The sequence below is a fragment of the Pleurodeles waltl genome, chromosome 1_1, assembly GCF_031143425.1.
Source record: "Pleurodeles waltl isolate 20211129_DDA chromosome 1_1, aPleWal1.hap1.20221129, whole genome shotgun sequence".
NCBI classification, from domain to species: Eukaryota; Metazoa; Chordata; class Amphibia; order Caudata; family Salamandridae; genus Pleurodeles; species Pleurodeles waltl.
The window spans coordinates 241,428,956-241,440,521 of record NC_090436.1 but is presented as its reverse complement, the minus strand read 5'-3'; the positions used below and the strand labels follow the sequence as shown (position 1 = coordinate 241,440,521).

General features: G+C 41.3%; 1 protein-coding gene across 2 annotated transcripts in view; it reads right to left on the bottom strand.

Moving 5' to 3' along the window:
* Positions 1-534: 534 nt before the first annotated feature.
* C7 (complement C7) overlaps positions 535-11,566 on the bottom strand; it is a 304,122-nt gene continuing 293,090 nt past the window's right edge. For both annotated transcript variants that reach the window (XM_069221437.1, XM_069221440.1), the window contains exon 18: positions 535-9,577. In XM_069221437.1, coding sequence (XP_069077538.1) covers positions 9,399-9,577 — 179 coding nt within the window. In that variant the 3' untranslated portion in view covers positions 535-9,398. The remainder of the gene's footprint in view (positions 9,578-11,566) is intronic.

Genomic DNA, 11,566 nt, shown 5'->3' with positions numbered 1-11,566 from the left:
TGCTGCAATTGCTACCCATTGAGGGTCTGACATATTTAACCAATCCTCAGTTCAGAGATAGAAACACCAATTTGGGGACATCTTTTTGTAAGGTTCAACTTGAGCAACCTATAGCATCACATAGATACTTCCTATCTAGCTGAGAATGATATTCCCTAATATCAAGGATGTCTCCATATAAGGCAGTTAGGTTGCTTTTAGCACATAATGAGACAGAGATACTTGGGAGATCCGTAAAGTTAGCGCCTAACCAATGTTGGTGGCACCATGTTGTAGGACTCTTGTCATGGGGATGAGACTGCTGGTTTTGGGTGGCAGCCCCACCGCATGTGGGGGACTGAGTCTTATCCCACACCGTCTGATAGCTGTCGGCCTAACCTTTTCAGCTAGCTAGCAGCACCTCACCAAAACCCAAGAGTAAAAGTGATTTGTGGCAACCTGACACATGACACTCTAATACTTCCCGGGGAAGTTGTGGTGGAACAGATCTTACCCCTTTCTCTCATTACATGCACAAGGCAAACAGAAGTAGGATTGGGTTCAATACATTTTATTGATACAACTGCATTCTATGTAAAAAGGCATGAATTGTGATTATTAGGAGAGTAAAACACAACACTATTATTGAGGTGACCAGAAAAGTGAAAAAAGATAAAAAGTTCCAACATTCTGTCACAATTGTGAATCTAAAATCCTTACCTGCACTGTTACAAAACTTTATGAGAGCAATAGCAGTGTTACCCTAATTTACCCATAATAGTCTCTGCAATGAAACTCCCTACCCATACCTGTGCGACAGGTAGAAGGGAGGTCTGATGATCTGCTGGCAGTCCTCCTAAGTGGTTATAAAGAAGATGCTGAGTTCGGCAGAATTACAACAACAGGGTGCAGCATAAGATGGCTGGCGGACTAGAATATACCCTCTGCCTTAGTTTGGGCAGTGTGTTGTTTTCCAATAAAACATGTTGTTGTTCTAAGAACTGCCCTGACAAGATAATACACCTTTTCTATGTAAGAAAAATGTTGTTCACGAAAACGAATAAAAAAACTAATTCTGCACAGAAGGGCAACGGCTAAAAATAATAAAACATTGCCACCAAAAATGGAGCTTTGCTAAAATAATCAAATGAAATGCAACTGGGCAAAAAGGGACAGGCCTCAGGCCTAGTGCTAAAATAAATGTGCCCAGGCAAGGCGCTAAAATAACCCCATGACACGGCTGCAGGGACTCAGTGAGGCCCACTGAACAGAGTACCTTCAATCCTGGTTTATGAAGCTTTGCGAGAGTCTGTGTTAAAGATGCATTGGGAAGCCAAAGCAAAGTGTGGGCTTCGGGTTGTGGGAGGCTGTAATACGAGGTCCTGTGTTGTTGTCGAGGCTGCCAGTGATGAGAGACGTGAGGGCCTGCACCCAGGATATGTTGCTCAGCCGTGGTTTTGATGAGGAGATGGGATGCAATGTGGGTCTTTGAGGTGGTACAGATCCAGACAGCAGCGGTGCTGCATTGGTTCTGCTCAGAGTTTCGCTGAGCAGCAGAGGGGATGTGTCACTTCCGCTGGATCCACAGAGGCTGGCAGAGCACCTTAGGCCCACTTCCAAGGGTTCAGGACTCGGGTGGCAGCCCTTGGCAGGGTAAATTCACAGATGGCAGAGCCCAGGTTCTCTGTTCAAGGTTGTTGGAGCCTTCTGTCCCTGAGGATCTGGTCAGGAGACCAGCCAACTACCCCTTTGGGGTCCTGATTTCAACAGATGGAGGTCCAGTCACCCGGACAAAAGGGCAGCAGGTCAGCACAGCAAGGTAGCAGTCCAGCAAGGCAGTAGTCAGGCAGGGCAGCTGTTCAGCAGAATGGCAGTCCTTCAGCACCAAAGCAGTCCTTCTTCCTGGGAAAGTACCAACAGGTTCAGAATTGTTCTAAAGAGGTGTTATCTGAGGTCAAATATCCATAACCAATTGTGCCTGTGAAGTGGGGAGAAGCTTCTGGAGGTTTCCCTTTGAAGTCCCCAGTCATCCTGCCTTCCTTGTCCTGGCTCCAGACTAATTACAGGGTGTATTCAGCTCTTTGTGGAAGCAGGTCACAGCATATTCCAGTGCTAGTAAGTTTGTGCCCAGCTCCACCCACCCATCCTGCCAGTGATGGCCTACCCAGACACACCTAAGTTCTCTATTTGTGTGGCTGTCCAGGAGAAATACACATCGCCCAACTGTCAGCTATACCCAGTCATGTGACCCAGAGACAGGTAACAGGCATGAAATGGCTAAGGCAGGAAAATGGCAACTTTCTAAAAGTGGCATTTTCAAAATTGCCATTTAAAATCTGACTTTACCATGAGAGAGTTTTTTCAATACAATTCCAAAGACCACCAACATGAACTGACTACCTGCTCCTATTTGGAAATTACATCTTATTATATGTAATATGGTAACTCCAATGTTATCCTATGTGCGGGGTAGACCTTTCAGCAGTGGAAAACTAATTTTAAAGAGTTTTTGGCTACCGGGACATGAAAAACTTAAAATTACATCTCCCACTTTTTAATACTCTGCACCCTGCCCTCTGAGGTGTCCAGGGCCTACCCTACAAGTAACATATCTGAATTAAAAAGTAAGGCTTGGGCCTGGCAAATGGTTTAATTTGCCAGGTCAAATAGCAGTTTAAAACTGCACACAGCGAGCATTGGTACGACTGAGACACGTTTTAAGGGCTACTTAAGTGGGTGGCACAATGAATGCTGCAGGCCAATTTGTAGCGTTTAATTTACAGGCCCTGGGTACATGCAGTACCACTTTACTAGGGACTTTTAAGTCAATTAAATGTGCCAACTGGGGATAAGCCAGCGTTACCATGTTTTAAGGAGTGAGTACATGCACTGGTTAGCAGTGGTAAAGTGTGTAGAGTCCTATAGCCAGCAAAAATTAAATCAGGAAGAATGCAGGAGGAAGTCTAAAACTTTGGGGAAAGACCCTGTCTGGTAAGCAAGCTGCGCTGAGGGATGACTTATATTTTTAAAATCAGGTGTTCCTACTTGTCAAAAGGGTGATTATGACAGGTCTGTGCAGCAGGATTCAAGCAGCTGCTGCTAGGCTGCACAGGGTAGTCTTGAAGCATCCATGTTTCAATGCCACTGCAGTGAAAGGCACAATAGCTGCTGCAGTCCACAAGTGTCATTTAACTTTCCATGCCATCATCTAGGGGCTTGAAGGGAAGTTAGATAAACCAATCAGGTTTTAAGCCGTGTGTGACATATTTTAGGGGTTGCAGCATATACAGTGGGCACTGCACAGCACTGTTCTAGTGTTAGAGCTCACAATTATAAGCATGTGAGTCTAAAAAAATGAAAAACCTGAGTGACTAACCAAAAAGTCACTTTGCGGCCCATAATTTTGAACCAAAACTATTATGTGACACAAATAGTGTGTAAAAATGGTAATGTCAAAAATAACGTTGGACAGAATTATAGAAGGTAAGGTTGTTTTCCAAGCACTTGTTTTATTCTTTAATATAGTTGCATGTAATCTTGTTATTTTAAAATGATCTTGTTATGCTTTGTTAGGTATTGTTTTGAAAAGTATTATTATTTTAATGTTGTGTGTACAATTTTTTTGCAATGTTGCTTTAGATTTTATTTCATAATATGTTGAAAATTGTTTTTCTTTTATTTAAATGTTTTATTGATGTATTCCACCTGGCAGCTGAAGGCTCCCCTGTAGTGGCATATGTATTGCTCCCAGACAAACAGCCTTAGGTGTGGTGAGGTGTTGTCCTTCCCTTGACAGGATGGCCTGGAGCTGTTCCAAGGCACTTGATTAACTTCAAAGGACACCTACCCTGTCATTGTTAGATGTAGCTCACATCTGGGCCTGCCCTGTCTATGTCCTTCTAGTCAGACTGGCACCATTCCCTGTTGGAGGTGCGGCTGCTCCAGAACTGGTTTAGAGTGACAACTGGGGAGAGGTACCCAATTCACTAGCCACATCTGTAGATGGGCACAGGGAGCTCTGATCAGGGGAAATAGATTCTGCCATGTTGGATTAGGAAGAGAGGGCCACTGTGGAATACTCAGATAAAACACACAGGAATGGCTGCAAAGGTTGGTAGGGTCACCGCTGGAAACTTTTACCCCATTGGTTAGGGAGAGGCCAGGAGTTGTTCCCATCCACAGGCTAGTTCTGGCCATAAATGTGGTATCCACAGACCCTCTCCTCAGAACAATGCATGACCTGAGGAAGATTCAGGAGAGACTCCCTAGCTGTCTGAAGGCCTGGGAAGACTGGACATGCTCTACTTGTACTCAAGTCCCCTGAACTGACTCCAAGGGTCATAAACTTGAACTCCTGTTTGAGCTACACGGCCACAACAGGCTTCAAAAGGCCTTTTTCCTGTAATGCTTCCGGACCAGTTTCAACTGGATCTGCTCTTGCTGCTGGTCTCTCCTGGAGTGTTGCTTGACTCCCCAAGTGCTTTCCCCCAAGTCCTGGAACCTTGTCTGTGTCAAAATGTATCTCTTCTGCCTAACCCTAAAACCTCAGACATAGAAATGATTAGACAGCTTTTTGACTCAAGATCCATCAAGAGACTGGGACCAACCTGCCAAGCAACCTTACCCCGCTGAAGAAATCTGACTTCAGGAAAAGTTTCTAAGCATGAATATAGTTAGCTTCACCAGCACCGCTGTCAAAGGGGATCCATTTGATGTTGATGACCTCTTGGGTACAAAGCCTGAACTTTTTCAGCTTTTGTCAATGGCTTCATCTGAAACCTCAGCTTCCAGCAATCTGTCATCAGCGAGCTCTTCTTTGGCTACAACATGCTTCCTAGTAGAGCTGAAGACTTTATGATTCTAGGTGCCTTAACATTTACCTTAGAACCGGTGAAACACAACCAGATGACTGTGGTTAGCACTTGCCACTTTTTTGGCACAAAAAAATCAAAATTCATCTCTCCAGTTCCCTTTATAAGATTTTTGTCATTTTGGTGTCTTTGTATAACCTACAATATTCTCTATTTTTCTAAACTGGCTTGGAATTTTTCTTCTATTGTGTTTTGACTTCATTACTGTTTGAGTACTGCATAAATACTTTACAGCTACCAGAGGGTTGAGCTCAGAGTTATTTAGTGACTTGTGTGGTTCGCCTTGAAAAGGATAGGGATTATTATTTGAACTATCACTTGAGCAATCTTTTACAGTGTTGTGCTTTTTCAAGTATAATTTAAATTTTTTATCAGTGTTGGATCCTTTGAGCAGTACGTTGGGGACTGCTTTAAATATGAACATATTTTGCAATGCTTTTAGTTGGTATATATTTTACATTTTATTTTGCATTTTTTACTGTTACTAATTTCATTAGTGACTTTGGTGGTTCACCTTGACAAGGATTGCGATTATTACTTGGAGTTGGTTCTCATCCCCTTTAACTAGTATTCTAATTTCTTACAACAATAAAGTAATACCTCTTCTGTATGAAATGTTTTCAAAATGCTATGGATTCCACCGTTTCTATTACAGCAGCAACCTTCCTATTCCCATTGTTCCCTTGGCCGCCTCACATTTGTTTAGCATCCGTATTTAATATTAGTACTCAATTTCGTTATCAGACTTCTTTCGTATTTTCTGCCTAGATGTAATGATATGTGTTTTGTGTTTTGGATGAAGATTTCTGTCAGACTCTGATTACCCTCAGTACATAATGATCTGCTATGAGATAATCAAATTGCTGCATTTTGTAATTTCACAAAACAAATTATTCCTGGTCAAACATAAAAAGAAAAAGATAATGGATTTGTTAAAAACACTCATCGTGTGAGTAATAAGAATAGTTTGTTATGTGTAATACACATTTATGTACATAGAAAGTACTAGCATGTGCAAGTGGAGTACGTGTCCCTTTTAGTGCATAATGCAATATTATTCATTTCTTCCTTTATCGAGGATGAAAGAGATTCTTGCTCGGCAAGCCATCCTTTTGTTAAATCAAGCACTGTCACAAAACCTGTTCTAGCATCCATGTTGGTGGCACGTGGATCATACAAAAAGGCAACTTAATAATGTGCTGCTCAAGACACTTTAACTTCATGCCTGATTCACAAAGGTAAAATTACATTTCTGTGTAAGTTTACTATTTTGTTGGTATTCATACACTACTAGTTTAAATCTACTAATAGTAATCTATGACTGTGGAGGCTGCACTCGTGGCGGAGACACTGTCCATAAAAAGATAGACGTGTCCGATCTTTGTACATGAAGAGGTATCCACCCAAGCTGCAGAGATTCTGCAGCCATAAAATTACTATTAGTGAAAATACACTTGTAGTTTATGAATATAAAAAAATATTAAACTTATGCAAAAGTATAAGTTTACCTTTGCGAATCAGGCCCCTCATATGCGGATACCAACTTCACTTCCTGCTTGTGAAAACAAAGTTATAATTCTTGCTGAGGTTTTGAAGCCTAACTCAATCCCACAGATTATCTACCCTGGATTTCCCATATCTATCAAATATTTTCCAAAATATATATACAGTTGCCATTTTGAGACCTTGAAATTTAATATTTTGCCAATAATCAATAATGCGGATTCTTATGAATACATATTCTACTATCTTAAATGTCCAGTGTATGCACAGTAGGAACTGGAGAGTGCTAAACTATTGCTCTTGTTGGAAAGAAAATGCCTATACTGAAGGGTCTCAGTGGAGCACTTACTTTAACCTGCATCGTCAACAGCTCTTCACTAAGAGTGATCCTCTAAAAAAGATGAACATGTATCAGTCTAAAGACATTCCTACATGCACCAAGGAAGTATTTTTAAATATAAGGTGCAAAATAGAATTGTTGAATAAAAATCCTTTATATTCATTACCACTAAGAAATGCCATGTCTTTGTGCCCTACAAACAATTGTTCACGAAGGTTCAGGCTTGTGTACTTCTGTTTATCAAAACTGATTTAAAAGATAGAAATCTACGCCTCGTGTATTTCCTTTTGCATTTTGAACACATTTCTTACTATCATTACTGTCATCAAAATCCCACGGAGAACTCATTGTCATCGTCAGAAGTCCTAAGATCCCAAAAATGTTCCTGCTGATTTATACATATCTACATTAACTGTCCATGGAGCAGACAATCTGCATATGTATATCAGAAATTTGCATATTTACATGCAACATTGTCTTTTTTTTCACAAGGAGTTCACTGTTAAAGATAAATCCCCTCACCTACACCCCTGATCAATATGAGACTGTGTCCTTTCCTACTTTGGAAACAAAACGGCCCCTGTCATTTGCAGCATTTGCTTTTCGCTTGGGAAATACAGTTGAATACATTTGGGGATACTATGATTATGGATGTGCACAAGAGCATGCCACCTCCCACTCCGTGAGTCTCTTGTTTACTATCCTTTCTGTCCTCCATGTACAATGTAGGTGTATAAATACTTTAGATACTATGGTCAAATATGTTTAAATATGTAAATAGTCAAATCTACTCTATAAATGTGGTTCTGCTCGGCCGAGACTTGAAAGCAATCCAGTAAATTTAACCACAATGTCACACTGCTTTGAACTATCAAAATCGTTATAATATTTTTAGTTGCCCTTGAAAAATCTCAGTCCCATTTTAATCATAAAAATTACCCACTTACTACATACGCAGATCAGGCTGCGTAGTTGTCCCTGTAACTCTTCCAACAATGAGAGCTCACCTAGCATTAGGGGTTATGTTGTAATGCACAATCGACCTAAACATCCTATACCATACCCTGTCAATGCCATGCCTAGATGAAGGAAATGCATCTCTTCCATCCGCATTGTATGGTAAACAACATTGTAAAATCTTTCATGCCTCTTGAAAAGTATAGAACATTCCATGAAATAAACTTTGGAAAAGGGGTCCATTTTTCCTAGATTGTGCAGCTTTTTGGTGATCTATATAACTTCTATATACAATTTCCCCTACCTATTCAATCTACCCCTGGATATTGTCCACAGGACCTACTATTTCCCATATTTGCCTTTTCCTCAATGGGAAATGTGTTTCCCGATTAAAATAATCACTCTCCCTGATCCTCATGGAGTACAGGGTGATTCCTTTTGTTTTCCAGCTGGGACTCACACGTAAAAGCATGCCTTTGCTGAAGTAGCTTTAAATGGGTTTATAGTATGGGGTCTCATCACACTCTCTTGCCCCTTGCCCTGTAGTCTTAGAACAGTACACTATACAACCAGCCTGCCCACAGTACTAAACTCCATCTGCTGGTCAACTAACTACCAAAGCCTAATTTTGTAGATTAGAATATCAACCTTTACCACCTTTAATTACTTTTTTGCACAGGTTCACTAGACAAACAAAATGTAGTTTGGGATTGTTGCCCTTGTCCTCAAGCAGACCCGATGGAAAATGTGAACATACCAAAAATGATGAAATATTATTTAGTATGAATGAGGACACATAGCGCTATAAACACAAATATAATGAGTACTCTGCATAACATTTCATTACAATCACGTATCTTTAAAAACATAACTAATTTAACGAAACTGCCACCTTGCTGAAAATTCATTTTCCTGTGAGAGGGAGTTTCATGCGACGAATTCATAGCGCAGAAGTATATAACTGAATGTAATGAACTGTAATTATTTCAATTTGTATGCACTGATCTGGAAAAATACACACTTCAGGATGAAGAAAGAACATCGCATAATGCTAATGTCTTCCACGGCTGCTGGCCCGCAAATGAGAGATTAGACTGCATGAAATGCTTTAACATACTAACATAATTGCTCTAAACAGCTTCAGCTGTGGCCTTTTAATGCTTTCGGTGCACTGACAAATACTACAGAGAACATCAATCTAGGTACTACCAGCCGATACAACCATCTCAACATGGAATTAGATTAAATGCATTAAGGGCTCACTCAGAGAACTGTGAAAAGCGTGCCCCCCCCACCCCCACCCTTAACCAATCTTTCGTAATCGACAATCACTGACAAGATAAGTGAGAAGTTCTAGAATGTTGATGAAGTCTGGTTGGGTTGTAGAATCTACTGTGACATCATACATTAGGTTTACACTCGCCTGCTTCAGTGAGACTCCTGGGTGCATACAAAAGAATATGTTATTAAAAATGGATATATCAGTTTTACACCTGTGCATGAACGATGTTTCATACAACACGAGTTAAAGCATTTATACAGTGTACTACACAGACACAGATGTCTCAAGGTGGTAATTTGTTCATGGTGGTTAAGACGCACAAGCCACAGGACACATCCTTCAATTTGCTCATTTCTCACACTGAAACTCTGTAAAAACACTTTTGAGTATGACTCGGAGAATGTTGAGCTGTTCTGACATCTCCAGCAGTGGTTTCACAAATGAAGCATGAAATGTCTGGTTGGCTTTATGAGCCACAGGGTTTCATGCTGAGGATGGTGACAGCCTTCCCCTGGCACTTAAGGATTCCAACGTCGCATTCGCTCATGGTCTGCTGGGTGAGCTCTCCATCCTTCTGGACACAAAGGCTGACTCCACCATCCACACATGTCTTTCCCACGCCACAGATGCACTTGTTTGTTTGGCCTGTAATAGAAGGCAGGGTTTTGTTGATGAATGGGAAGAATCAAAGGCGTGAATACGATACAAGATACAATTCTGGGGAGGAAACGTCAAAGAGCATCAGTGGCAAAAAAAAATCACAACTTTCCAGTTTTTTTTAAAGAAACTACATATGCAGACCGGCACACCTCCGGCGTAAAATATCAATAAACATCTGTTTAATTTAATCCTGTACATATCTTGTAAGACAATCACATTAGACTTCCATTTTTTGTGAAAACCGATTGGAATTACTTTACTGCTTGCAGAAATGTGTGGGTAAGAGTAAACTGCTTAGGTTGCAACAGCTACTTCTCGGAACATCCTCACATTCCCATAGATACTGGTTTATCAGATTACAACAGAAAATGGTGCAAAAAACAGGGCGTGGAGGTATTTCAGGTGAACTGTAGGGTAGAGAAAGATGTGTTAGCAATAGGTAAAGCCTGCTGTCCACATTGTTTATATCAAACTGATGTCATAGGGCTTTCTCATCAACTCTGAACAAGGGATTTTTTTGCCATACAAGTCAGTTTCAGTAAACTAGGGGTTTCAAATTTCCTGCTTTTCCATAATACAAAACCACAGTTATAAATTCATCAAGATCAAAAGGGTTGCGGAAAGTGTTAGCATTCCTGACTCCGAAGAGCCAGCCCTTTTCCATTCAGTTTTATTGGCCTATATTTATTCAAAGTTTAGAAGTCGCAGAGAGAAATATTAGGGGATATATTTAAGATTGAATCATGCTGTGCAGCAAGTCACCATGCTCCACGTCATGATAAAGAGATGGCCGGGATGTACTGTACTTAACACTGTATGGCGCATTCCTGGCTTTTCCCAGAGCTGGTGCACAATGTGCTGCCTAGCTCCAATGCCGGCACCCTACCACCGTGGTGCAAGGGTACCTGCTTCGTAAACAGGATTGCTTTGTGCAGGAAGGGACACAAAACACAAAACCCATCCCTTGGGGCATAGTCCTCTTTCTATGTGCGCTGCATAACGCATCACACATAGAAAGAGGCAATAATGAGGAGAAATAAAGACATTTCTGCTTGTTGCGCCTCACCGGAGGAGTCTTAGGTGTTTGACACATTCCCAGGTCTACCAGTAATGGTAATCTAGGAAAGCACCAACATTCATGAGTGGATGCGGGGGGACATCTATGCTCCATGAAACGCCTTCCCGGGGCAGAGGAACGTAACTCAGCGATTTGCACTGCGTTACTCTACATTTACGAAGTCAGACAAGCCTCGCCTGGCTTGATAAATCTGCCTTAAGAGTTGCGTCGCTCTTGCACCACGATTCGTGGTGGAACATAACTCTTTGATAAGTAGGGTCCCAGGTTCCTAGCTCCGACACCCGTAGACACATAAAAGATGCCACTGCCTTTAATTTCTGTTCATAGTATGTGTCCTCCTTAGGTTATTCCTGCTTCCTGTAGAATATCAGGAATCCTAGCGATTATTGCTACGACATCCATGACAGTGAGCCACCCTGTTAATTTCTTCTGTTGGATCTGCTACTTGCAGCCTACAGGGAAGGGCTTCACACGTTCTAACGTCTAGGAACTGGCACGCTCGTGTATTTCCCTATAGTGGCTGCCACTACCTGTTTCCCCCTGCAGAGCAGTTTGTCAGTTAGCTCTGCTTGCGTGCCAGTTTTTGCGCCTCAGCATGTACAATTTACACGATATCCTCGGATTCTCCCCGAGGACTAGCAGTCCTGCAGTTATTCACGAAGCAAAAGGAATCTGATTTATAACATTTGTTTTCACCCTTGTGCTTTAGGCAGATTTCATTCTGGTTTTCATTTCGGCACAATGATAAACCCTTGAAAAAAGTATATTTTCATTTACTTGCCTAACACTTGCATGCCACCATTTTTTATGTTATTTTATTTCACTTAATAGAGAAATAAGATGTCACTGCTACTTGATACTGCGAGGTTGCGGCTGGCCAAATTAATTAAGATGCA